Below are 26495 nucleotides of genomic sequence, written 5' to 3' on the forward strand. Positions count from 1 at the left end.
CGCCACCAGCGCCGCCGCCGAGCCCGAGGGCCCCGGGGCCAGCTGCGCGGCCGCCGCCAAGGCGCCGGTGAAGAAGAACGCGAAGGTGGCCAGCGTGAGCGTGCAGCTGGAGATGAAGGCGCTGTGGGACGAGTTCAATCAGCTGGGCACCGAGATGATCGTCACCAAGGCCGGCAGGTCAGGGTGCCCCCCTCCCTGCCCGCGACCCTCCCCACGTGGCGCGGGTCTCGGGCAGCGCGTCTCGGTCCGATCCACACGAGTGGAGTCGAGAAGCGGGGTGGGGGCGCGGCCCCGCCACCTGCGGGCCCCTCTAGGCGCGAGCCGGCTCTTCGCTCTCTGCGGTCCCGGCTCCGGCGACAGCCGCCTGGTGCGCCGAGCGGGGCCGGAGGGGACGGCGCGGGCAGCCTTGGAAGGCTGGTGGAGAGAAGCCCGGCGGACCGGCTTGCCCCTTCCGCAGCCCCAAGGCACCCGCGGCCGGAAGCCTGGGCTGGCTCGGAACACACGGGGCTAGGGGTTAGGCAGCCACCCCTGAGCGGCCTTGCCAGCCAGCCAGCTCCCAGTGGATCCCACCTAAAAGGAAATTCACGTCTTTAGTTACCCAGTTCACTCTATACGGGTTAGGTAAAGAGGGGTAGCTAGACAATTGTCTGGAAATTTTTTTGGAGAAAGTTAAGACCCTTAAAAACAGTTGCTCTCTTCCGTGAAGGTTGCTACCCAGTTTTCTCCGGCCTAAATTTCGGGTGATTGTGGGGCCTGGCGTTGCTGCTGGGGCTGCTGCCTTCCAATTGGCCTGTATTTGTTTTAAGGGCCCAGAGAGAAGGGGAACAAGTTTTGCGATGCAACCGATTTGACCAGCAGACAAAGGAGGGTGCCGGGCTGTGTCTAATGTACACACGGAGACACCAGCTCTGCGTCCACACAGCCAAGGGGAACTCAAGGCCTGTTTGCAGAGCCTTCTCGCGGTTTCTGTTTCCCTGCCCCGGCTGTCCTCCCTGGGGATCCTGGGGCCTGTGCTCAGCCTCAGCTCTGTAGGTCTTCTCCAGGCTCTCCTTACTGTCCCCTGAGGACGGTGCCCCAGCCTCTGGCCCAGTCCAGTGCAGCAAGGGTGTTGGCGGTGGCCAGGCTTCAGCCCAGAAGCCAGCATTCTGCAGCACCCACCAGCCTGCAAAAGTGGGGGTGGCAGGTCTGACCAGGAGGGCTGGCTCCATGGCATCTGTGTTTTGCCCACTGCCTGCAGGGAGTTGCCTATGAGGCAAAGCCGTAGGAAGGGCAGGTGGGAGCCAAGCCTCATGCTGTCCTCCGGAGCCCCAGTGGTTGGCACTGCTGTGCTCTCAGTACAGGGCCGGCCCACGCTGGCGGCCCATCCAGGAGCTGCAGAATGTCCTTTTAAGAGTCTGGATGGGTCATAGAGTCGGAGTCTGGGGGAGGGGAGAGTTAGGGGACATGAGAGAATAAGCCAAGTTCTCCCAGAGTAGCTGCATCCCGTCCGGGGGGCAACAGTGGTGGGGGGGGAGGGGGACTTATATCCCTGAGGAAGATGGGGGGACTCCAGCAATGGGCTGGAGACAGAGCCTAAAAATTGGGTCTGTGGGCTCTGAGGCCTCAGCCTCACTGGAAGGATTGGGGAGCAGCCCCATAGACCCAGCCGAAAGGGCAACTGGGACTCTTGGGAACCACATAAGAGTGCCAGGTTTCATTTTGTTCGAGCCGGGAGTTTACATCGGTTGCTTAGATGGAGCTGGGGGAAGCTCTGTGGAGGGCTGAGAATGTCTGGAACCGCATCTTGGGAGTCTTACTGATCCGGTGCTGCTGGCTGAGGCTAGCTTTGGACTGGTCAGCCGAGAATTAGCAAATGCTAGGCTGGCTCTACGCAGGCAAATGTGGCAGACGCCATAGACCAATGTTGGGGGGTGGAGGCTTAGCTGTAGTGTTTAGTGAGCCATTTTGGGGTTTTGAAAAAGGGAGCAGGGGGCTACTCTGCCCTTCTACTTGCCCTTGGCTGGGCAGGGGCCTAGTTGGGTTAGAGTAGCTGACTGAGAGGAGAGGAGTTGGAGGGGCCAGGCCGATGAATGCAGCCGCCGGCAGGAAGCCGCCTGTCCTGGGTTGGTCAAGGTGGGGCAGCCCTGCCCTCCCCCACCTGAGGTGACCGGAGGCCTCGCCGCCCCCAGGCGCATGTTCCCCACATTTCAAGTGAAGCTCTTTGGCATGGACCCCATGGCCGACTACATGCTCCTCATGGACTTCGTTCCAGTGGACGACAAGCGCTACCGGTGAGCGCCCAGCAGGATCAGGGAGGGTGCCCTGGGAAGTGGCTGGTCCCTGCTTGGTGATGCCTCGGAGGGCAGCCCACAAGGACATTAGTGCCAGGGAGTCCCAGGCACCTGCGCCGCCAACCCCACTGTCCCCCATGACCTGCTCCCTCCCCAACCCGGTCAGACCCCAGACCCACACACCCCACCCCCAGAGGGAGTCACACAGGCTGGGCCCCTCCACCAGCTCTAGACCCGAGACAGCTTCCACGTCCCTGGGCCAGCTTGCCTGAGGCAGGCAGGCCCCTCGCACACAGCCCCTGCCTTTTCTTCATGTCTCCTTCTCCCACGAGGTGAGCGTGGGCACCTTGTCCCCTTCCCCCATCCCCCGGGAACGCTGGGCCCCGGAGCCGAGCAGGAAAGGTGGGGTGGCCGGGAGAGATTATGCTGGGCGGGCCTCAGCTGCCTGGACAATTAACAGCAATTAATAAAGAGAGCGTGGTCCGCCCTGCGCCTGAGGCCGCCGGCGCAGCCAAATCCGGGCTCCCGCCGCGCAGGCGACACCGGAGGCGGCGGTGGGGAGGCCCGGAGCAGGCAGACCCGCGTGCAGCGAATTGTGGCGCCCGGAGCCCAGCCTCCTCCCTTGGTGCCCGGCTTCCTTCTGTCTTGTGTATTGGGACTGGGGGGAGTTTTGTTTTTTTCACAATTCCCCTTGGAAAAGCTCCCAGTCTGTGTGGTAGCTGAAGGCTTGAGTTCACCAATGATAGGAAAACTCATGAGAGGCACTTTGGGGGTTCACTGGGCAAGGCCCTCTCTGTTCACCCTACGTGGCATGACCCCTGTTCTGGTGTTGCCCCAGGTATGCCTTCCACAGCTCCTCCTGGCTAGTAGCCGGGAAAGCGGACCCTGCCACACCAGGCCGTGTACACTACCACCCTGACTCGCCTGCCAAGGGTGCACAGTGGATGAAGCAAATTGTGTCCTTCGACAAGCTCAAGCTGACCAACAACCTGCTGGACGACAACGGCCATGTGAGCAATCCTCCCACCTCCCCAGGCTACCCTGGGCAGGCCCTTTGGAGTCCCTGTTGACCAGAGCCAGAGGCCGAGCTTGGGCTGTGAATGAGGGCCAGGCTGAGGAGAGGGGGCCCCACCGGTCAGGGGCTCAGGGCCTGGTGGCTCTCAGGCCTGGGAGAGGCTGTCACCTTGTTTCCCTCCCTCTATTCCTGATCTTTTGCTGGAGTCTTTTTTTTTTTTTTTTTAACTGGAAAGGATGGTGTGTGGGGGTAGCCGCAGGAGGCTTTGTAGGATCCAGGCGGCTGATGCCGCTTTCCTGCTGGGCTGAGCTCTGGCCTGCAGCCGCCTACCACTGCCCGCTGTAGGCCTGAAGTAGTTCTGAAGGACCTATGGGAAGAGAATCCAAACTCTGATCTTTTGCCATTTGGGGTATCTTTCCTGGTGGTCCCAGTTGACTGCAGTCTCCGCTTAAGCCCCATGGCTGGACCTCATTTCAGGAATTAAGGGTTTCGTCCAAGTTCTCTGGGAAATTCACTGCTTATCTGGACCTTCTCCCATTTCCTAGTTCCAAACTTGCCACCTTGTCTTCCAGATTATTCTCAACTCCATGCACAGATACCAGCCCCGCTTCCATGTTGTCTATGTGGACCCACGCAAAGATAGTGAGAAATATGCTGAGGAGAACTTTAAGACCTTTGTGTTTGAGGAGACTCGCTTCACTGCGGTCACTGCTTACCAGAACCATCGGGTGAGAGACCCTGGGGATGCAAATTCAATACTTCTGGGTTGCAATTTCCAATTGCTGCCTGAGGGAAAGAGGTTTGGACCCAAAGACTGCGGGTCCTGGTGGAACACAACGGCCGATGGAGTCCCACCCTCAAAGGCCTCAAGCAGCCTCCTCCCCTCTGCTGCAGGCCAGCCCAGACTCCTATCAGGTTGACCTTTCCAGCGGCAACTGTCAGTGCGGCCTGAAAGTTTGTTTTCCAAACCATTCCGGAAACTCCCCATCAGGGGCCTGATCCACGGTTTACCCAAATTCCTAGGGCATCCCCTCCCACCCCCCACTGCAGGGTGGGCGGTGGAGGTGACTACATTCCCATCCCTGGCAGGGGCACTGGGTCTCCATCTCAATCACTTGGGGCCACAAAGGGGATCCTTAGCGAGAAAGGAAGCTCCCCCTTTGGCAGCAGAAAGGCACAACTCTCATCAAGGGAGAGTAAATGTGGGAGGGTTATTGTCCCGGAAGAGTAAAAGGGCTCTTATTGGGGGAGCCCCTTCTAACCTTAGGCTACCCTGGTGCTCCAGGCCCCAGCGCAGGAGCTCTGGCCACTTGCTCAATGCCCACTCCCCAACCCCCCCCTCCTCAGATCACGCAGCTCAAGATAGCCAGCAACCCTTTCGCCAAAGGCTTTCGAGACTGCGACCCGGAGGACTGGTGAGTGTCCTGTAGAAGTGATGGCTACAGTTCAGGAGACTGGCGGGGTGCCCCCCTGACCCGCTGCCCTTCTTCCCTTCCGCAGGCCCCGAAACCACCGGCCCGGCGCGCTGCCGCTTATGAGCGCCTTCGCTCGCTCGCGGAACCCGGTGGCCTCCCCCACACAGCCCAACGGGTCAGAGAAAGGTAGGGCCCGGGTCGTGGAATCGGGGCCGCGGCCCTGCGCGCGCTCCGCCCCGGGCAGGCGGCCGAGGCTGGCCTCGCCTGCGCCCCAGGGGCGCTCGCGGCCTTCGCGCCGGTTGCACAACGGCGGTGGCGGCGGGCAAGCGCGCACTCGCCCGCCCGGCCCGACGGCTGCGCCCCGCCCGCCCCGCCTGCCGCCCGCGGAGGGGCGCGGGCCCCTGGGGAGGCTCCGGGTCTCCGGCAGGTTCGGCGAGAAGGGGCCGAGAGGGTCCGAGCGCGGGCTTGTGCCCCCTTCCCGCCAGGACCGTTGGAGCGCTCGCGGGTCCCCTCTGCCGTCCCGACCCGCCGCGCTTACCCCTCGGCCCTCCCCGCAGAGGCGGCCGAGGCTCGGCGAGAATTCGAGCGCGACGCGGGTGGACCGGCCATGCTCGGGGACCCGGCGCACCCGCCTCAGCTGCTGGCACGGGTGCTGAGCCCAGCGCTGCCCGGGGCCGGTGGCGCGGGCGGTCTCGTCCCGCTGCCCGGCGCACCCGGAGGCCGGCCCAGCCCTCCGCACCCGGAGCTGCGCCTAGAGGCGCCAGGCGCGTCGGAGCCGCTGCACCACCACCCGTATAAGTACCCGGCCGCCGCCTACGACCATTACCTCGGGCCCAAGAGCCGGCCGGCGCCCTACCCGCTGCCGGGCCTGCGCGGCCACGGCTACCACCCGCACACGCACGCGCACCCGCACCACCACCACCCCGCCGTGAGCCCAGCCGCCGCCGCTGCCGCTGCCGCCGCCGCCGCTGCCGCTGCCGCCGCCAACATGTACTCGTCGGCCGGGGCCGCGCCGCCCGGCTCCTACGACTACTGCCCCAGATAATGCGGGCGCCCGCTGGCCGCTCCCCGCCCGGGGTCCCCGCACAGCCCTGAGGGCCGTCGGGGTTCCCGTCCACCCAGCCCCAAGGGCCTTCCAAGAACACGTTCCCCCAAGCCCCGGGGGCCAGTGCGGGTCTCCCCTTCCCCAGCCTCGAAGCCATCGGGGTCCTCCACCTTCCAGCCCTGACAGCTGTCGAAGTATATGGTTCCCCAGTTCCGGGAGCCACCGCGGGTCCCTCCCCAGCCCCGAGGGCCACGGGGTCCGCGCCCGCCAGTGCCAAAGCGCCCGGTCAGCGGCGGAAGGAAGTGATATTTATTGTTCTCCGCGAGACCGTGTCGCCCCCCCCCCCTCCCCGGCCCGGCCGGCAGTTGCAGTGTAGACGATCCGAGAGCCCGTCTGCAGGCGGTGTAGATACGTGTAGATATTTGTAGATACTGTAGATACCGCGCCGGCGCCGACTTGATAAAGGTTTCGCCTCTTTTGGAAGCTGCCTGCGTGTCCATTTATTTGCGTCCAGTTAGATCGCACGGGGATGTCGGGGGGGAGAGAGTCCGGTCGATACGGGGACTTCGGGGTCTCCCCAGCTGCAGTCCCCACGGGCCGATGCTCCAGGCCCCACAGCTCCAGTCCCCACAGTCCCCACTGTGTCCCTACAGTGCCCTGCGAGCGCTTTCTCCGGGCTGGTTTCCAGAGCCTCTTCTCGGCCACGCCCCTCTCCGTCCTCTCCCCGCCCCCTCTGCTGTGGCCCCAACCCGGTTCGCTCCCAGGGTCTCCTCCCGGCTCTGCCAGCCAGTTCCCCGCCCCCACTGCCACCTCGAAGCTTCATCCCACCCGCCCCCAGGCTGAAGGTACCGGGGCTCCGCCCCAGTCCCAGGTGTACATAGGGTCTTTTTACTTAACTCTGGCAGGCAGATGTCTCTCCTCTAGGATTTAGGCAGGCACTCCTTGCCTGTTTTCAGGACCAATGCCTGTACTGGGTGCTTTTCCACGGAAGCTGGAAATAACGATCAGGACAGGACACTGCCAGTTGGGGGCTGGGAAAGGGAGAAGCTCTGACTCTGATAGCAGAAAGACAAAAACAGGCAGTTCTGCTGTTCTAGCATTTCCCCTGGCTGGACCTAGCCCAGGCCTGCGTTTTCCCCTGTTTATTGACTTTGTTCCCTGTGAATGTCCCCACGGAGTGACCTGGACAGGGGGTACAATGACAGTGGTCATGAGTCATCTTGAAACCTGTCTGTGAAGCATTTTCCCCAGGCCAGGTGGTGATGGACCTCTCCCCATTAACTCAACACCAGGGATGGGGCCAGAGGAACCCTTTGATCCCTCCCTTCCTGAGTCTAGGCAGGAAAAGCTGACAACCGGTCAACGTCAAGGCTGCTAACTTGGACACATGATGGACGGGAAATGCAAGTGGCTGAGGTTTTATCCCCCTTCTGTGTCTGTCTGAGTACGTTTGTGGCAATTGCTGCAACCTGGTGCCACCTCTCCCCAGCACAGCCAGTCATTTCCCAGTGTCCATCCTAGACTGGATGGTTTCTTCCAGGATGTGTTCACCCATCTGATGATGTGAAGTGACTGAAGTGTTAGCAATTGGACGGTAGAAAGTGTTTCCATGAGGCAGGTCTACAAAGGGTAACCAAGGTTGCTGAGGAATGAGCTCTGGAGCCAGGGTCCCCCAAAGCTTCAAAGGTCATCTAGTGCCAGGGTGTGAAGACGCAGCATATGATTGAATGGGCTCTGTGGATGCAGCTTCAGGAACTCCTAAGGGCAGCTCTGGACACCCATCCCTGATGGACGCCCTGCTGCCACCTGCTGCAGACCTCCCTCTGGGTGAGCCGCATGCACCACTGGGCTCCCCACTCATGCAGCCTGTTTCATGTTAGTGCCACAAATGTGCCCTGCATCCCTTCTTGTCCTGGGAGGCCTGCAGGAGTGTTGGGCTATGCCCAGCAGAGCTGGTCTCTCTGCACACTTTCAAACACTCAGGCCATGGTGAGGGGCAGGGGGTGAGAACCACAGTTGGAGAGATCTCCACTTTGGTTTCATTTAAAGCTAAAATGAGAAGAAGCTTCCCTCTGAACCAATGATGGTGCGGCCTGCAGATGAGAGGTTGAAGCTGAGCATATGGGCCTCTGGTGCAGCCGGCCAGCCTCCTGCATGTGGACCCCCTCCCATGACCATCACCTACTCAAGACAGAAAGCTGCACCACTGTCCGACACGGTGGCTGCCAGCCATAGTGGGCCACTTACATGTTAATGAACAAAAATAGAATAAGATTAAACATTTGGTTCCTCACTGGCTGCATTCTGAGTGCTGGGCAGCACATGTGCTGCAGGTCAGCTCGCTGGATGCTGCAGATGAGGGCTGCCCTGTGCTGGGGAATAGCCCCCCAGGCAAGGTTTTCTGCCCTCTGCCCCCATAGATGAGTTTGCCTGCCTTAAGAACTTCTCATAAATGGGATCATGCAGCAGGGCACCGGGTGCTCCCTGGTGTGGCAGGGATGGCCCACACTGCTGCCCACCTGTCAGTTCTTACTGCTCACCAGTGTCCAGTCTCCTGTGAAGGGCACTCGGTTGTTTTAGGATGATGGGTGCTGTGATGTCCAGCACTGCGCGGGGGGTGGGGGGGGAGGGCTGTTCCTCCAGGCGGTCCTACAGTATGTAGGCCATGCAACACTGTAGTGTAGGTGGCCGTCACCCATCTTCCATCCTGGGAAGAGGGCGAGGGAAGGGTGGCTCCGGTCACACAGCTTCTGCTGGGGGCTGCGCATTTCAGAGCCCCTCTTGGTCACTCATTCCTGGAACAAATGCCTGGCGAGCGCTGCCAATGTTGTCACCTCTGACTGCCGTGTGGGGCTGACACTCCCATGGGCAGCTACCCCAGACAGTCCCTGACTTCCCTGTGAAGCTACTGTCCTGGCAGCTTCTGTGTCCCTCGCTTTGGGCTCCTCTGTGAGCACACCTGGCCTGCCCCTTCCGTGAGCTGCCGTGCTGCACTGTGTGGGTCTCGGGTCCCATCTGATCTGCTTCCTCATGGGCTCGTGCCTCAGTGTCTTCCTCTAGGTTCACCAATTGGCCCAGAGGTTCCGTTCTGCTCCCTTCACTTGTCTCCAGGTGTACAGCTGCCAACTCAGGATGAGAAGAACTTGGATTAGAAGGGACCTCAGAAATCTGGTCCAGGGACCCCAGACTCCTCAACCCTCAAAAAACAATGGATGTGCAATGGATGAAACAGGTGAACTCCTGACTAAGTAGAGGAGGGGTGGGGCCTGTCCACTGCCTTCTGCACTCCTTTGGGTCCCACATAAGGGGTCTAGAGGACCCAAAGACCCTGGGGTGTGGTGGGATGACACCCCCAGCAGCCCAGCTCACTGTTTTTAGAGGAGAAAGACCAGGGGCGCTGGGTGGCTCAGTTGGTTGGGCGTCTGACTCTTGATTTCAGCTCAGGTCATGGTCCGCATTGGGCTCTACTCTGAATGTAGAGCCTGCTTGGGATTCTCTCTCTCTGTCTCTCTGTCTCTCTCTTTCCCCCTCCCTCTGCCCTTCTTTTCCCCACTTCTCTCTCTCTCTGCCTATAATAAATAGATAAAATAAAAATAAAATAAAATAAAATAAAATAAAATAAAATAATAAAATAAAAAATAGAGGAGGAAGACCAGACCAGAGCCATAGGTAGGACCTGCTGTCCTGCTTTCCTCCAGCGCTGGAGCCTCTGTCTTTGACATAAACCTTCCAGATTCCTAGGAAGGCTGAAATGTGTGTGGGATACCCCAATACAAACGACTGGCATTTTTACAGGACTTACCAAGTGTCAGGCACCTTGGCAAGCCCTATGGTTGCCACCTCCTCACAAGCACTCTAACAACCCCACAGCCCATGGGGTCTTATCCACAGGCTCATGGCTGGTGCAGGGATGTTCTGGAATGGGACCCTCCCCCAGTACTACCACTAAGTAAAGCTGGCCAACACCACATGCCTTTATGGGGACAAAAAGAAAGTGCCCAAACAAGCGTGTCGGGTGAGTCATAGGGCACAGGCAGATGTGGACACAGGTCTCTGATGACAAATAACCTGAAGGGGCTGGTTACACAGGGAAGCATTTGGGGTGCGGAGGCAGAACACTGAGGTTGTGGCATGGATGAGGGGAGTGTGTTCGGTGGCACCTCAAGCCTGGAGTTGCAGAGGCAGAGGAAGCCTGGTTGTGGGGCTTCAGCCACCCCTTCCCTCTGGCTGGGGGACGTCCGAAGAGTGTGTGGGACCTGTGTGGTGACAGTTGGGTGAATGTGAGGCACTGATCTCCAGGTGTGCTGCGGATCAAAGCGCCTGAGCACTAGAGAATTCCACGGGGCCACAGCTGCCAGGGGCAGCGCCGGCAGAGCCAGGGGAGCCACGTGCAGGCAGACAGAGGGAGGGCAGGGGCCCAAGGAGCTTCTTCCTGGGCCAAAGGAATGATTCCAGTGGCCCAACCTGGAGCTGGGTGTAAGGGAGAGCACACCTGCCAGGTTCTGCAGCCTCTGTGCCTCAGTTTCCCCTTACTGCTGGGTGCTGACCCTTGCCCTGTGGGAGTGATATGAATGGTGGAGGTCCATGTGAGCAGTGGGGACCGTCCTCTCCTCCTCCGTGTGGGTTCCAGTGAGGCTGTGCAGTTTCACAGGTGCCGGGGGGGCAGGACCGGGCATCTATTTGGGCACATCTGTTGCCTCTGCACAAACCCAATTCCCATATGCCTCCCTATCAGCCTCCCTCACCCCCAAGGCCACCTCTGTATTGTGACATGGGCACAGCCGGGGAGCAGGCCAGGGGACATGGCCCCACAGCCGGGTGGTGGCATCCGGCCCTGGGAGCGGAGGATGGGACTGTTTCCTGGTCTACCCCACACATTTTCTGTATTGAAAAAACACACAAATCTTGCCTTTGATTCAATTCCCTTCCCTGCTTGTCGTACTACTTCAAACCAGATGGGTTCACAAGATGAACCTTTGGAGTCTCGGCGCCGCTGTTTAACTGCTGCCAGGTCTGTGTGTGGGGAAGAGCAGAACCAAAGGTATTTTATGAAAAGCAGCCCACATGGGGGAGAAGCTTAGGTTTTAATAGCAGTAATTAAGTTATCTTCTTAATTATAAAGAGGAATGGCATTGCTGACATCCTTTATCTATCAGCTTTCAATTGCATAAAGTAAGTACTTAATCCTCCGCTTCCAGCGGCCGCCACCCGTGTCTTCCCCCTCCGCTCACAGAGAAGGCCGGCCCAGCTCTTGCTGCGGAGACCTGTGCTGGGGACACGTGAGGGTCTAGGCCCACCACTCTTGCTCACACCGCCAAGGAGAAGGCCTTCCGATCACACTGTGACCGCCTTAGACTGAAACACGTCCTGACTTCGGAGATGCTGAAGTTTTCAGTCTAAGGGGGTCACAGTCTGATCAGAAGAACTTCTGGTGGGCCTTACGGTTGCTGGGGGCCTGGACTTGAGGGACATTCTTTCAGCCACATACTTATGACTTGCGGGGCCAGGGCCTGGAGCAGCTCTGGGTACTGCATCTCAGGTCACCGGGAAGACAGCAAAGCCCCACCCTGGGAGACTGGGCTCCTGGGGCTCCAGTCTCTGAGCCCTTCCCACAGTGGCCCTGGCCTTCCAGGATGGATGGCCCCGCGCCCACTCCTGCACACACCTGTCTTCTTAACTTCCTCCTCACTCCATCTGTGTCCCCATCTCTGAACCTACCTTTCATCTCAGAACATGTTTTCTAGATTCTTCCACAGGATGGCTTCTTTTGTGACCTCATCACACAGTGAAGGTGGTAATGGCAGCCAGGGCTGATGGAGGCCAAGTTAAGGAAGAGGCCATAGTTCGTGGGCTCCCCACGGCTGTTTGGCTGCATGTGGCTGCAGCTTGGATCTTTTCCCGTCGGGCAGTACATGCGCTGGAGGACACGGTAGGCTCTTCACTGCAGGGCTGCCCTCTCCGAGTCCTCCCTCATGGTAAGGTAGGCTTGAGTCACTGGCTGGGACACAGGCCCTTCCCTGTGTCTGCTAAGGCTGCCCCGCCTGGCCGGCTCCTGCATGGTCTGCAGGTGGGGCTCAGAGCTGCAGGAAGGCTGGCTGCAGTGTGTCCTCTGCCATTCATCTACAAAGGGCACTAGTAGGTCAGCTCTTCCAACGTGGCAGTGGGGACCAGGAGCGCGTGTGTGTGGTGACAGGCAGCAACAAAATAAGGAAGCAGCAACTTCCATGCAAAGAATCCGTCTTTTGATAACGGTAAGCAAAGTCTTAAAAAGACTGAGAAAAACAAGCAGTTTAATTAAGATGCCGCTGGCCAGCTTGGCCCTTCTCCTGGAAGAAACTACAGGGCACAGAACTGCAGAGACCAGGAGCTGTCAGGCTATACACCTGGCCCGAGGGCATCTTGGCTAAGGTGGGGAGTGGGCTGCAGGGAGCTGCCAGCTGCCAGCTGATCGCGGAGGTGGACACTCATATACACACATTCCCCACACACCTGTCACCCAGCAGCCTGGCTCTGTGAGGGATCAGGCACTCTGGGCTTTTGAGGCAAAGTCACCATCCCCACAGGCGGAGCTGAAGAGAGGCCACTGGACCCCAAGCGTGCCTGCTGTCATCTCCACTGAGAAGGACTGGGCAGCTCTGCTGGGCAGCGAGGGGCAGTGGGCCTCATTTTCCCCAGCGCCCCATGGAGGCTTCTATAGCGGGCCCTTGTAGTCCTTGGTGTTTTTGGTCATGTCTCACCCTCTCGGCACCGATGATCAAGCCCTCCTCCCCTTTGGGTGGACAGCCAGGAGGGTCCGTTAGAGGCAGGGCCCAAGGCAACAGTCAGCAGGCACCCTCTTCTGGAGACCTGGACTCCCAGAAGCTATTGCAGGACTGTCCCCAGAGCCGCAGCTGCCGCTGGCCTCTTCACTTGCCACTGTCATTTCCCTGCTACTTACCAGTCCTGCTCCTTGAACAGGTGAGCTGCTGGTGGGAGAGGACTCCACCAGGAAGAGGACTGGTTTCAGTCCTGTGTGGACCAGGACACACGAGGGGGCTGAGGTGCCTGCTGTGTGCTGATGAGGCCATTTGGCTCCTCAAAGACCGCCCCCTGCTCCCCCACCCCCCACCCCCCTGCACACTGCCACTGGGTTTCCCTCCAGTTTCCAGCTACTTCCCATGCAGGTGTCTCATCCCAGTGAGATTTAAGTTTCCGGAAGACAGAGATCCTATTACACATACACCTGGGAAATAATTTATGATGAATTAAAAATTTGGATTAAACCACAGAGAGAGACCACTTTGTGCCCATAAGGACACACACACACACACACACACACAGAAAATAACAAGGGTTGGTAAAGATGTGGAGAAATTGGAACCCTTGTGCGCTGCTGGTGGGAAAGTAAAATGCTGCAGCCTCTGGAGAAAACAGGATGGAGATCCCTCGAAAAGTTAAACTGAGAACTACCATAGGACCTGACATTCCCACTCTGGGTCTGTGTCCCAAGGAAGTGAAGCAGGGGCTTACGCAGGTACTTGTACACCCATGTCCACAGCAGTATCAGTCACAGTAGCCAAGAGGTAGAAGCAAACATAGTATCATCAACTAATCAATGGATAAACGATGGACCGATAAATGGATAAACATGTGGGATGGCCATACAGTGGGACATTATTGGGTCATAAAAAGGAAATAGTGACCTGTACTACAAAGTGAATGAACCTTGAGGACATTATGCTCAGTGAAATAAACCAGACACAAAAGGACAAATACTGTATGAACCCACATAAATGAGGTCCCTGAGTCAGATCTATGGAAACAGAAAGTATTGGTGTGTGTGGGGAGGGGGGGTGCAAGGGGCTGGGGGAGGAGAGAATGAAGAGTTAGCGTCTGATGGGGAGAGAGCTGCAGTTTGGGCAGATGACAAACTTCTGGAGGTGGATGGTGGGGTGGCTGCACAACATGAATATACTTAATGCCACTGAACTGTACACATGAAATGGTTAAAATGGCATATTTATATTAAAAAAAATTTTTTTTACTGTTTATTTTTGAGAGACAGAGAGAAAGAGCATGAGAAGGGGATGGGCAGAGAGAGGGAGACACAGGATCTGAAGCAGGCTCCAGGTTCCAAGCTGTCAGCACAGAGCCCCACGAGGGGCTTGAACCCATGAACCATGAGATCATGACCTGAGCTGAAGTCGGACACTTAACTGACAGGTGTCCCAAATTTATATTTTTTAATGTATATTTACATGTGTTTAACAATTAAAGAAACCCTGGATTATCCATAATCTACAAAAGCCACTCTGTTCACCTTGGATTGACCAAGTCCTAACCTGTCTCTAAAGTGGTTTTTAATGTGGAAATTTCATCCTGTAGGGGCATTCGGCAATGTCTGGAGACACTTTTGATGGCCATACTGGGTGGGTGGATGCCAGGCATGCTGTTCAGCACCCTGTGGTGCACAGGAAGGCCCCAACACAGAATGATTGGGCCCAGATGTCACAGAGTCTGGACCAGCTAACAGCCACAGCCGCAAGTAGTTTGAGCCCCGCATCCTGCCTGGCAATTAGCTGGACGGCAGTCAGACGAGTGAGTATCCCTCCTACTGGGAGCCACTCTCTTGATGCTACCTCCCCAGGCCGAGTCCACCCCAGGCTCTCTCCATAAGCCTCACTGGTGCCCAGGGACCCAGACTCACCCATGAGGCAGGCAGTTCATCCCCCAGAGTGGTGGGTCCTACACCCTGGGGGAGCTGGTGACAGCCCCGGGTGTGGGGTTTAGGACCCCTGGGAGATGCCTCTCCCAAGTGCCTGTGCCCTGGCCAGTCCAGCTAGCTCTTGTGTCTCTCTCACAGGGACATTGTCTCATTTTGTTTGTGGGGGTCCATAGCTTCAGTTAGGGATCTCAAGTCTTCAGGAGGGCGGGCAAGGCCATTTAGCTCTGGGAGAGCCCAGCCCCACCAGCCCTCTCTCTTTCAGGGGAGGCAACGGTGTGGTGTGAGGTGGGGAGCGGAGTCACATGTTCACACTTTCACATGTCAAAGTGGGTGCCACACAGCATATGTTGAGATGCAGTTTCTGCTCTAAGAGCTCCCATGTTCCCACAGGGAGGGACAGATGGAGGCCACCATGCTGGCCAGGTCCTCTGGGGGGGATGGGGGTGGCCAGTCGACTCTATGGGGCAGGGCTGAGGGGCTCAGGACAGGCTCCACAAAGACAGACCACCTCAGGGGTAAGTCCAGTTGCCTGCCATGCTCAGGAGCCCGGTCCCCCAGGCGTGAGGGTCACTCTGGGAGAAAGGAACCGTTTCTTGGGGGGACAGCCATTAGACCCCAAACACAGAATTGCGGGTGACCAGAAGGGAGCCACCACACTGTAGGATTCCGTCTATACTCATTCTGAAAGAGGCGAGGCTACAGGGTGAGAGAGCAGACCCATGGGTGCGAGGGCTGTGGTGGGGGCCAGCAAAGGGGCAGGAGGGTATTACTGAGGCAGGGAGGGAGTGGAACTTTTGTTACAGTTCAACACAACCATCTTCAACAGAGAGTGAATGTTACTGAATGTAAGTTCTCCTCTGACATGAGAACCTGCTGTCCCTTCCTTGCCCCTTTCTTCCATTTTGAGCCCATTCTGGGGTTTGTTCTTTCCCCTCTCACCCCCTCTCCAGTCTCCTCCCTCTTTCCCCCTATAACTGAGCTGAGCGGTGTGTGGGGAATGGCTGTAGGATTTGTTCTTCCTGATTAGCAAATCTAATCTCGTTCTTTTACTTCTCCAATGAGGGAAGGGGGACGTTGAGTTCGCATGTTATGGGTAGGAAATGCGTGTGCTGCTGTGGGCTTCACCCCCATGGCTGCGGACTTGGGCAGAATCCCAAGAATCCCCCCACCCGTCTGCACATCAGATACCCGATGTCTGTCTCGTCTACAAGGAGAAGGTCATGTGTTTCATGCAGAACTTTGTCCACTCCCATCTGATGGGATCAGGAGATTAGGAGGTGCCAAGTGCCTGCTTCGACACTACAGGCCCAGTGGCCACCAGCAAGGTCTCAGTTTAACGTTGAAGCCAGGTGCTGGCTTCCTGGGGTTTGCTGTGTTTCCTTCATCGTGGCCTTTGTTTGAGATTTCCAAAATAGAAAAAAATATCAATGGTTCGATAAATTCTCAAGATTTATAAACTGTATGTTGTGTAATAAAGAATTCTCACTGTAGTACACCCTAACTTGGGTGATATATTAAAACATGTCAGGTATACAGATATAACAGAATAAAATTTCCCCGACATTTATACATTGGTTGCAAATGCATCAAAAACACTTGTAAATATTTAACAAAAGTGACAAGCCTAACATATAGATCTGAAAATGTCTTAACATCTTACGAAAGATACACACACCATATGAGATTCACAAAAGCTTGTGCTAAAAGCACTGAACTATGTTTAGTTTCTCTTTGTGTTTTTCTAAAAAATTTTTTTTAATGTTTATTTATTTTTGAGACAGAGAGAGAAAGAGCATGAATGAGGGAGGGTCAGAAAGAGAGGGAGACACAGAATCTGAAGCAGGCTCCAGGCTCTGAGCTGTCAGCACAGAGCCCGACGCGGGGCTCGAACTCACGGACTGTGAGATCATGACCTGAGCCGAAGACGGCCGCTTAACCGACTGAGCCACACAAGCGCCCCTAGTTTCTCTTTGGATTGCTTATTATTCTTCCTTAGGTGTGTTCTCAGCAACCCCAGGGCTCAGACTACCCACTGGGTCAGCGGGCTGTTTGGCTCCAGGCTGGGTGCCACAGGAAGGCCCAGTGCTGTCACTGAGTGAGTCTGGCCTACCCTGTAACAAAACCTCTCCGCAGGTTGAGGAACTCTTAATGACAGCCCCGCCCTTCATATTTATTTTCAGCTTCTGACCCTTAGCTTCTCTCCCTGAGATGAAGGATTCTTTGGTTTCATGTGGACGGGAGGTCCAGATCTGCTGTCCATTTATTTGGAGATCTAGCCTGGTGTTTTGGGATGGGTAACCTTCTTCATGAGCAGTTCATCACACCCTGCAGGGTGGAGTGAGGGGTGCTCCCTATGCATGGCTCGGTGCTCCCACCTGGTGATGGTAGGGGGCCCAGGTCCTGTCCCGGGCTCCTTCCCCCTAGTCCTCGGGTCTCAGTTGTCTGTGCTCACTCTTTCTTGCTACCCAAAGAGAAACAAGGACAAGCCTCATTTTGTAAAGGATGAAGACATTTTGGCTTTCTTCCCTCATGAGGTGGGGTCTTGTGTCCCTTTTCTGATACCAGGGCTGGGCAAAGAAGGCTCCTTGGTCTGCTGGATGAGCTCTTGGAGGCCCCATGTAAGAAGCCTGGCTCCCCTGAGACTGCCAGGCTGAGAGGCCATGCAGAAGCGTTCACATCGACAGTGTCCTCTGTGCCCAGTCCTCTCTGGTCTCTACTGCCCTGCCGAGCCCTTCCCAAATTCCTGGCTCCTGGATTCCATGAGTACAGATGACTGCTGGACACTGCTGAGTTTGGGCTGGTTTATTAATGCCACATCTTTTTTTTTTTTTTTTTAATGTTTATTTATTTTTGAGAGAGGGTGCACACGCACAAGTTGGGGAGGGGCAGAGACAGAGGGAGACACAGAATCCGAAGCAGGCTCCGGGCCCTGCGCTGTTAGCACATAGCCCGATGGGGGCTCAAATCCACGAACTGTGAGATAATGACCTGAGCCAAAGTTGGACACTCAACTGACTGAGTCACCCAGGCACCCCTTAACATTCCACATCTTAAAAAAACAATAAAAATATAACATTTTTTCTCAGTCCGTTCAGGCTGCTATGGCTTATAAACAACAGAAATTCATTTCTCACAGTTCTGGAGGCCAGAAGTCCACAATCAAGGCAGATCCAGAGTGTGGCGAGAGACCACTTCCTGTGTCCTTGAGTGGCAGAAGGGCAGAGGGAGCTCTCTGGGCACTAATCCCATTCACAAAGGCTCCACCTATGACCTAAGCACCTCCTGCTGCCATCACCCGGAGGGTTGGTTTCAGCCTAGGAACTTGGAGGGGGACACAGACATTCAGACCATAGCAGTGTTCAGACACACTTGGCCTACTTCACTGTTACAATATTCTTCTGGTCTACTTCACGTTAACTTTTCTTGTTTTCGTGTCAGTGAGAATTCTTGGCCTATCACAATCTCACCAGTTTGAACAGATGACTATTGACTGTCTGCTTGATGCCTGATGCATCCCAGACCTGTGTGGGAGCCCCCCTTGGCCTCTCGTGCTGCTCTTGGCACCTCTGACCACATCCGGGCCTTGTGGCCGTAGCAGGATTCCCCACGTCTGCCCTGTGCCACAGAAGCAGCTATTCTTTAAAGAATGTTTGGGGGCCAGCAAACATGAATACTTTTGGCTTTGTGGGGCCAAGGTCCCAGACGCTGTTGCCCAAGGGTGTCTGTCAATGACACACAAGGTGTACTTTCCTGACCCTGCTCCAAGATCCGAGAGCCCAAGTCGGGTGTCAGGTGTGCACATGGAATGGCTCTAGGCACTCCCCCCTTGGCAGGGATATTTCATTTAAAACATTTCATTTAAAGGCCATGAGCACCTGTTTCAGTTTAGCACACAATACAGGTACACCCTACTTCCTATGGTTTGTGGCTCTGTCTCCCACTCAGATGTTTTCCTGCATGGATTTCCTCAGCGCAGTTTCAGAACTTCCTTTGTAGAACTGACAATCCTATACGTGGTGGGCATGTTTCCGGGTGGGCTGGGTGTATGTCTGCCCCACTCAATAGCAGTCTCCTGGCTCCCGGGATCTTGCTCAGCTCTGTCCAGCCCAGGTGCTTCCTTCCTGCCTGGCTCCTAAGGGAGGTGCCAGACAAGCTGGTGAGCTTGGCCTGGGGAAGCTGAGTCTAGGCAGGGCGCGTGTGAAACCGGGGGGCGGTGATGCCGTAGGAGAGGGGAGTGGGCTGGACACGGGGCGGCTGCGCGGCTGGAGCTGTGGGGCATGGTGGGGAGCAGCGGTTCGCCTGCGCTGGAGCACAGGTGCACGGCACACTCAGCTTTAAGGTGTTCGTCTGTGCCAGCTCGTCTTTGACACCAGGCTTTCCCATGAAGTTATAGCTAGTTGAGTATCAAGCGTTTCTAAAGAACCCCCTGAAGGAATGTTTTTTCCTTTGTGCAAATAGTCCTTTTGTGCAGAGGGTGTTCTGTGGCTTCTTGGCACAGACACAGGTGGGTAACACCTGATTGAACATCAATCACTCACTTGGGAGTGTAAAGACACGCACTGCACGTCAGCACAAAGCCAGACTGCCGAGCGAGTGCAGCAAGGTCTCCCTGGACACTGCGCCACAGCAAGCCCTTCCTCGGGTAATCCTGTGTCTGAGTGCCTTGTCCAGCTCTCTGGGGTTCACCGCCCCCGACCAGGCGTGGAGGCTGGTTTGCCTACTTCCAAAGCACATGGCTGTCTGACGTTACCCCATCTATGAAACTCAGGGAGCGCAGGAAAAGATGATGAATTCTCAACGACTGACCGTGGTCCTTGCCAGGTCTGCCGTGAGCTTCCTGCTTGTCCGAGAGGGAGTTGGCCTGTGGTGGATGCTGGGTAAGCGCTGTCCACCTGCTGGGTGGGAATGGCTGTGAACCCCTCTTACAGGGTTACCAGAGGTCTGGAGGGGGATCTGCAGAAGGTTCCTGAGGCGGGTTCAGATGCACATACCGGGCCACCCACTTGCCTGAGCTGGCTGGCCAGAATGGCACAGCTGCTTGCCTTTCAGGGCAGGTGGCCTTGAGGTGGGACCTGCTGCAGTCCCAGCCTTCCAGAGGCGCCCTCTGCCCTGGAGGTGGTGGCAAGGGGATGCTTGGACTCCCCAAAAGAACATTCAGATCACACCCTGGGTCATGAAAGTCACAGCACAGAATATCCCAAGGCCACGCCTGCTGGCCGTGAAGGAGCCTCAGGCCTTGGGCATCAGTCATCTAGCACAAAGCTGTGGATTCTGCTAATAACCAGGAGGGCTGGAAGAGGACCCGGTCCCACTGATACCTAACTACAGTCTGTGAGGTTCCCACCAGAAGCCCCGGCTATCCTGTGCCCGCACTCCTGACCCATGGAAGCTGTGCCAAGAAGGACAGGACAGCAGAACACACTGAGCAGAGGGATGCCTGGTTAAGCGTCCGACTCTTGGTTTTGGCTCAGGTCATGATCTCACGGTTTCATGAGCTCGAGCCCCGCGCTGGGCTCTGTGCGGATAGTGCTGCGGAGCCTGCTTGGGATTTTCTCTCTCTCCCTCTCTCCCACTTGCGCCGTCTCTGTCTCTCTCAAAATAAATAAATAAAACTTAAAAAAAAAAAAAAAAAACACACTGACCAGAGCTGCACACAAGAAACGTCTATAGCTTCTCCCAAATGAGTTTTCTCTGATTGTGTGCAGCTTCTCCACTGAGAGTATTAACGAAAACTTCTTTGAGACACTAGTGAGCCCCTCTCAGTGGCTGGGTTGGGCTGGAAAAGGTCTTCCTGAGGGTGAGGGTGACTGAGGACACATGATGAGTGATGCTTGTCTAGTGACATTCCCTTGGGGAACCACAGGTCTCTGCCTGGCTGCATTTCCTGTCCCCTGGGCACCCGCGCCATGGCCTTCCTCATCTTTCTGGATGATAACATCGATGTCAGTGATGCAGAATCACCAGTTGGGCCACTGTGGACTGTGCTAAATCAAAGTGACCTCTGAATGAAACAGTGCTTAAGTGGAAGTCCTGAAAAATGTTGCTCGGCTAGGAAAGGCACTTTGGAAATGGGGAGAAAATCACAGGGATGATTTCGAAGAGCCACCCAGATGCCACGGACAGACGTGGCTGGGTGTGCGGAGGTGCTGGTGGGCTGGGAAGGGTCTTGATGAAAGCAACTTACATGAAGGAACACAGGCATGGCCTGGCCCCCAAGGTACCATGTGGACACGCAGACATGGCCTGTCAGCAAATGTGGTTGCTACTGGCCTGCAGGCAGGTGACCAGAAGGGAGTAGGGCTTCCCACATGGCCTGAGGTGAAGGCCAGGAGGCCCAGCCCAAGCCCTGCTCTTTCTTTTGTCTGTTTAATAGGTTGAGGAACACCATTGGTAACTGGACTTCCAGGACAGGTTTTATTGGCCAACACGAGGCATGTGGAAACATATTTAAGGAAAAGCAGGCCTTTTGTACTGTGGTAAAATGGAAAGTGGAGAAAACTCTGTCACGTGGTGTGAGAGACCTCCTATGGGCCTCTGCCCGAGGCCATGCCCAGATCAGCCCTTTTGAGGTGTCACCCCAGGGTGCCTCATGCAGACATCCTGCACAGCCTGAGGGAGATCTGGGGATGGGCTGGACCTTGGCAGACTGTAGTTTCCACCCAAGCCCAGTTCCTCAGGGTCCATCCAGGCTCCTCTTCATGGCTGGCAGGACTGCACGTAGTGATGCACCACAGTTTGCTTCTCTGTCCCTTCATCTGTCAATACATTTGGGGTATTTCTAGTTTGGGGCTATTATGAATAAAGCTGCTATGATCATCCATGCAAAGGAAAAGAAACCACTCCCAGAACATTAAGGTCCCTAAGTTAACAGCAAAGGGACTGGCCATGAGAATGCACACATCCTTCTGGTAAAGCACAACCGTGGATCTACACAGAGGCTCCTCCTCATCGAGCACCTGCCTGTCATTGTGGGAGAGCCGCAGGGACGCCGCTGTGCCCACTCTGCAGCCCACCCTGGGATGGTCAGGGAGATCAGCTTAAGTGCTTCCAGAAAGGGGGCCGCACAGCTGTTGGAAGACAGCAGTGCTCCTGCACACCTGGGTCCCGTGGCGCAGCCAGCCACCGACACCAGGTCAGGTCTGAGGAAGGACATGACAAGGACTATCTGGGACTTTGCAAACATGAAGCATCTTCTCCAGGCTGGGCGTCAGAGTGGGGCCCCTGTTTCTGATGATGCTGTGGGGAGTCTGAGACTGGTCAGGTCTGTGGTGATTTGCTAACGTCCTCAGATCCTGTTGTACAAAGCTTTGGGCCCCATGGTGGGCCGAGAGGAGAGCCACGCTGGTTCAGACACCAGCGTTTCTAATACAGTTGGTGCCACTGCGGTTCCTGGTGGCTCAGCTGAATGGACAAAAGTCCTGGCCACCAGTCTTTCCCTATAACATCCATAAAGCCTGGCCGGCCTCAGAACATGCTTGCCTATCCACAAGACCCCATGAGACACACAGGGCCTGCAGGGCTGTCACAGCCCAATTTGGCCCCCATAAGTAGAGATTTGGCCACAAGACGTCCCCGGACACTGCTCACCAGCATGTGACCCTGGTGGGACAGCCCAGAGCCCAGTGCACGGTCAGTTGCCTGTGATCCTCTATGCACCTCTGCTGGTGCCTTTAACAGGAAGGTGAGGGCCAGGTATGGACGCCGGGTCTGCGTCTGCCAACACCTCCTCTCTACCATCTCCAGGGGCAAGACACAGGCAGTCAACACACACAGCGCACCTCAGACATTCTGGAAGTATCTCTGGCTTTAATAAACCTCATGCTGACTTGCACTACCCTGTCCCTTTGTCTGGAACACACACCTCCATGGCTGTTTTTGTAAATATGGTGATTCTGCTAAGAGACAAGAGTCCCCAAGATTCCTGATGAGCTGATGACACAGGCATATACAAGGGGCGGGGACACCATTTCCTTGGCCATTGGGTTCACAGACTCTTGAGGTTGTACCAGTTCCAGGCCCAATGCCTCAGGAACAGAGCTGAGGCAGGGTGGACGGCACCCCCACACAGGCTTCCCAGCCATGGCAGTGGGTTCTGGCAGGGCTGCCTGAAGGGCATGCAGAGTAACTGAAGGGGCTCGCCTCTCCCTTCCCCTGCTGTACAGGCATGCCCCTCCCTCCCGGCAACTGCCTGCAGCGCAGCCCATTCCCAAAAGTGCTGGTGAGGGTGGGATGTTGACACCACTCTGTGCGTTCACAGCTTTGCTTTAGCAAGGAGGCTAGGTGCGTTCCGAGACTCATCCAACAATCCTTTGCTGTTTAGCATCAGCCTGTGGCTGCCTGGCCGTGGGCAGGATTAGCAAAGGTTCATTTTTCAGAATGACCACCCACAACCCAGTGTCCCACTGCCTGTGGTCATGTCAGCAGATGGGTGCCTCTTGCAGAGAGAAAGAGAAGGGAGGTGAGCAGCAGCACTGAGCAGTCCACGGCTGCTGTTCTAGAACGTCCTTAGTATGTGGGAGTCATGGCAGGGCTGTGGCTCAGCCACCCTCCACGGTCTCTGACCTGACAGCCTCCCTGTGAGGAGCACCCCGAATGTGGCTCACTCGGCAGTTCCCCTCATGTCTGGTGAGGTTCAAGTGCCTGCAGCCTAAACAGTCTCTCCTTCGGACATTCATGATGTGGAAATCCCTCTAGATGGGTCCCCCAACATCTGGTAACCTGGCTACAGGACACTCCGGGGCCAGCGTGGTCCCTCCCAAAGGTGCCGGAGGACACTCTCCAGCACCTCTGTCCAACAGGGCCCATGTGGGTAAGCCAGTCCCCAGGCAGGGCTGTCAGTGAGCTCCGACAGTGTGCTGTCCCCTCGGGAGTAGCCGTAGGTCACTGGGGAGGCTGGGCAGAAGATCCGAAGTATACGTGGTCAGCAGTACAGTGCGATCTTTCCTCACAAGGCCTGGGTCTGTGATGGAGGGGCTGTGCCTCTGTTTTGGTGGCCTGGGTCAGACATCTGTCTGCTAGATCCAGAACGCTTCTGCTCAAGCAGACCAAGCCAGATTTGAGTAGGCTTCCCATCAGCTCCACTTCCAGGGCCCCAAGGCCACCAGCCCACACCTGCACCTCTGCGAGTCTGGCTGCTGGTGGCTGCAGTGGTCCCGCTGCCCACCACACAACCACACCTACCATGTCTTGGGTCATGAAGTGCCACCACTAGGCCTTGCCACTCTGAGATCCACGGACTCCACTGCATTTAGAGATCCTTGCTCTGTGGCAGTGGCTCCAACTGACCTGCAGAGAAGAGAGACCACAGAGCTCTTCAAGGACGCTGGGCTCCCCTTGTGGATGTATGCCTCCAAGACATGGGGAAAGGCACATGCTCCAGCCCCTCTTGTGGAGGGTGAGCAGGTCTCAGTGATAAGTGCCCTAGAGCACCCCAATCCCCCTGAGCCCTCAGGTCATTCCCTCTGCAGTACACGGAGGTGGTTCTGGCATTTCAACTGCACTTAGCAAACCTGCCTTGAGGTCCACGTTTCAACCAAGCAACCAAACCCTGGGGGCCTTTCTAACTCCTCAGGCTGCAGTGAGTCCAGACCCTCTGTTAGTAGCCCTGTTTCAATGGATTTGGCCTCATGCGTCTCATATTCCTGCCACCTGGATCCCACACGTGTTCTCCAGATTTCTGTCTGCATGAGGGTCTTCTGGAGCACTGCCACTTCATCACGGGCCACACTTTGTACCTCACCCTTTGGGGCCTCCTGGGGCCGGAGTTTAGTTATAAGGCAAGCTGTGAGGTGGGGGAGCTGGTCCCGAGTATCCCACATGGACCCTGACCCAGGGGAAGCCCTTCCAGGTCCTTTAGGTAAAGAAGGACTGACCTCTTCAGGCAGGGACCAAAGGGGGCTTTTCTGGCAAAACAGCCAGTGCAACAAAGGGGTTTGAGGCCCCCAGCTTTCCTACCTGCCCACAACCTCCATCCCAATTTCCAGGGCCAACTTCCTTCCCAATCAATAGCCCAGCTTTGACGGCTGGGCCCAGCCATGCATGGAAGGAGACTGGCTGCACTGCCTGCTTTGGCTGCTAATTCCCAGTTGCCCTGAGTGCACGGCGCTGGCTGGGACTGTGTCATTGATGGCTGTGTCAGCCATACTTAATTCTGCTATGCTTTTCACCCTGAAGCTGCCCTTGCCATCCTTGGTCTTCCCCTCTTTGGGGTGGCACATCCTCCCATGGGTCCTGCGTTTGGCCTGGCCCTGAACCATGAGCTCTCTCTGCCCAGAGTTACCTTTGCCATCAGCCGTGGCCACCCTGCTTCTGCCGTGTTCTCTTGAAGGGTCTGGTCACTTCTTTCTACTGGTTCTGGCTTCAGCCCTGTGCATCAGAAGCTCCTGGCCATCCTTGGGTATAAGGAGCCACATGGAGTCAGCAGGACCTGGGGACCACATTCGGTACCCCCCATTTGGGCAGGGGTCAACTGTCCTGCCCATTGGAAAGTCTAAGGATGGCTCTCAGAGCTAACTCTAAGGGGGAAGCAGGGTGTCACCTTGGAGAATTTGTACTTTGAACCTGCAGGTTTGCAACTGGAAGTTTATTATAAAATAGTATCCCCAGGTTGGCCTCTCACCTGGACCACAGATGCCCAGGTGTCTGGCCCAGTTACTCTTTGTAAACTGCAGTCACTGTCAGACAGAGGCTGTATTTCACAAAAGGAAACATAAGCCGGGGCGTCTGGGTGGCTCAGTCGGTTGAGCGTCTGACTTAGGCTCAAGTTATGATCTCATGGTTCGTGGGTTCAAGCCCTGTGTCTGGTTCTGTGCTGGCAGCTCAGAGCCTGGAGCCTGCTTTGGATTCTGTGTCTCCCTCTCTCTCTCTCTCTCAAAAATAAAGACATTTTAAAAAAATTAAAAAAAAAAAAAAAAGGAAACCCAAGCCTTGTGAAGAAAATGAGAACTCCAAGGAATGGACACCTCTCGTAACTGGAGGAAGATAACTGTGACTGGTTGTCCTCAAGGGTCCTGATGCACGGTTTCTACATGCCTGGGTCAGGCCAAGGCATGGGCTCCCTCCTCCGTGTCCTCCACATGTCCTGACAAGGGAGTGGATGAGTCACTGCTAATCGGGTAGAGTGACCAGATGCTGATGCGCTGATCCCCGGACCCTGCAGCAAGCAAGCCATTGGCAGCGAAGGCCACACAGTGGACAGTAGCACTGTGGAAGGACAGTACAGCCAGTGGCTTCATTGTCCGCCAGTGAAACACACGGACACGATGGTCCCAGCCTGCAGTGGCCAGGATCTTGCGGTCTGGCCGGATCTTGACATCAGCAATCCCGGGATTGGTGAGTTCATGAGTTTTGCATACCTACAAGATCAAGAGCAGCAGAGAGAACCATGAAGTGGCTTTAGACTTGTCACAGGGGCTCCCACCTGTGGACATCCCCGGTCTGGCAGCTGGAACAAGGAGGGAAATGCAGGCTGCCAAGATGATTGCATGTTCCTATAAACTTACCCCCTACCTCCCAGGAGCTAGCCACAGACCTGCTGAGGGGAGCAGCCTGACCACTGCCCTTGGCTGAACCCTTGGGTTATGAAAGGAGACTTCAGCCCCTTCCCTCAGAGAGCCCTTGAGGCCCCACAGAGCTACTCTGCTTCCCTTTCTATCAGGCCCTCAGGAAAGACCTCAGTGGGCTGGGTCCTGGAGTCCTTCATCACAGAAATACACTGCACTCTAATGAAATGCAAGAGGCATTTCCTGCTTGATAGAAGAATAAGGTCTGCATTTCTCCCTTCTAGGGAAACCTCACACCGACCCCAAAGCAAGAGGAGTACAAGAAACAAACTCCATCTTCAGCAAGAGGGGTTGAAGAGCCCCAAGAAGGGGAGCCAGTGGGTGCAGGTAGGAGGAGTGGGGGACAACAGGAAGGTGCAGGTCACAGGAGCACCTGCAGAGCCTGCCACACTGGCCATGGCTGAAACCTTAGTCCCTAGCCTGGTTCTGAGAAGGGGGCAGGCAAAACAAAACAAGGAGTTGCACAGACGCATTCTATCTGTGTT

General features: G+C 56.2%; 2 protein-coding genes across 3 annotated transcripts in view; one reads left to right on the top strand and one right to left on the bottom strand.

The window, feature by feature from the left end:
* Window position 1: 1 nt before the first annotated feature.
* On the top strand, window positions 2-6228 carry TBX1 (T-box transcription factor 1; the record flags this gene model as incomplete). Its single annotated transcript, XM_049619572.1, has 7 exons — window positions 2-177; window positions 2169-2270; window positions 3109-3280; window positions 3858-4013; window positions 4633-4700; window positions 4786-4886; window positions 5258-6228. Coding segments are annotated over 7 exons (1263 nt in total), but the record flags the coding sequence as incomplete, so codon positions are not given.
* Window positions 6229-15880: 9652 nt separating this feature from the next.
* GNB1L (G protein subunit beta 1 like) overlaps window positions 15881-26495 on the bottom strand; it is a 68968-nt gene continuing 58353 nt past the window's right edge. Inside the window, exons 7-8 of one of the 2 annotated variants that reach the window (XR_007455476.1) lie at window positions 24729-25803; window positions 15881-23734 (exon numbers count right to left, since the gene is read on the bottom strand). Coding sequence is in view for 1 of the 2 variants with exons in the window: in XM_049620578.1 (XP_049476535.1) it covers window positions 25486-25803 (318 nt within the window). In the remaining variant the exon portion in view is untranslated. Of the gene's footprint in view, window positions 25804-26495 lie in introns of both variants that reach the window. The other variant, XM_049620578.1, reaches the window with a different exon arrangement.

This window comes from Panthera uncia, assembly GCF_023721935.1.
Source record: "Panthera uncia isolate 11264 chromosome D3 unlocalized genomic scaffold, Puncia_PCG_1.0 HiC_scaffold_8, whole genome shotgun sequence".
Classification (NCBI taxonomy): Eukaryota; Metazoa; Chordata; class Mammalia; order Carnivora; family Felidae; genus Panthera; species Panthera uncia.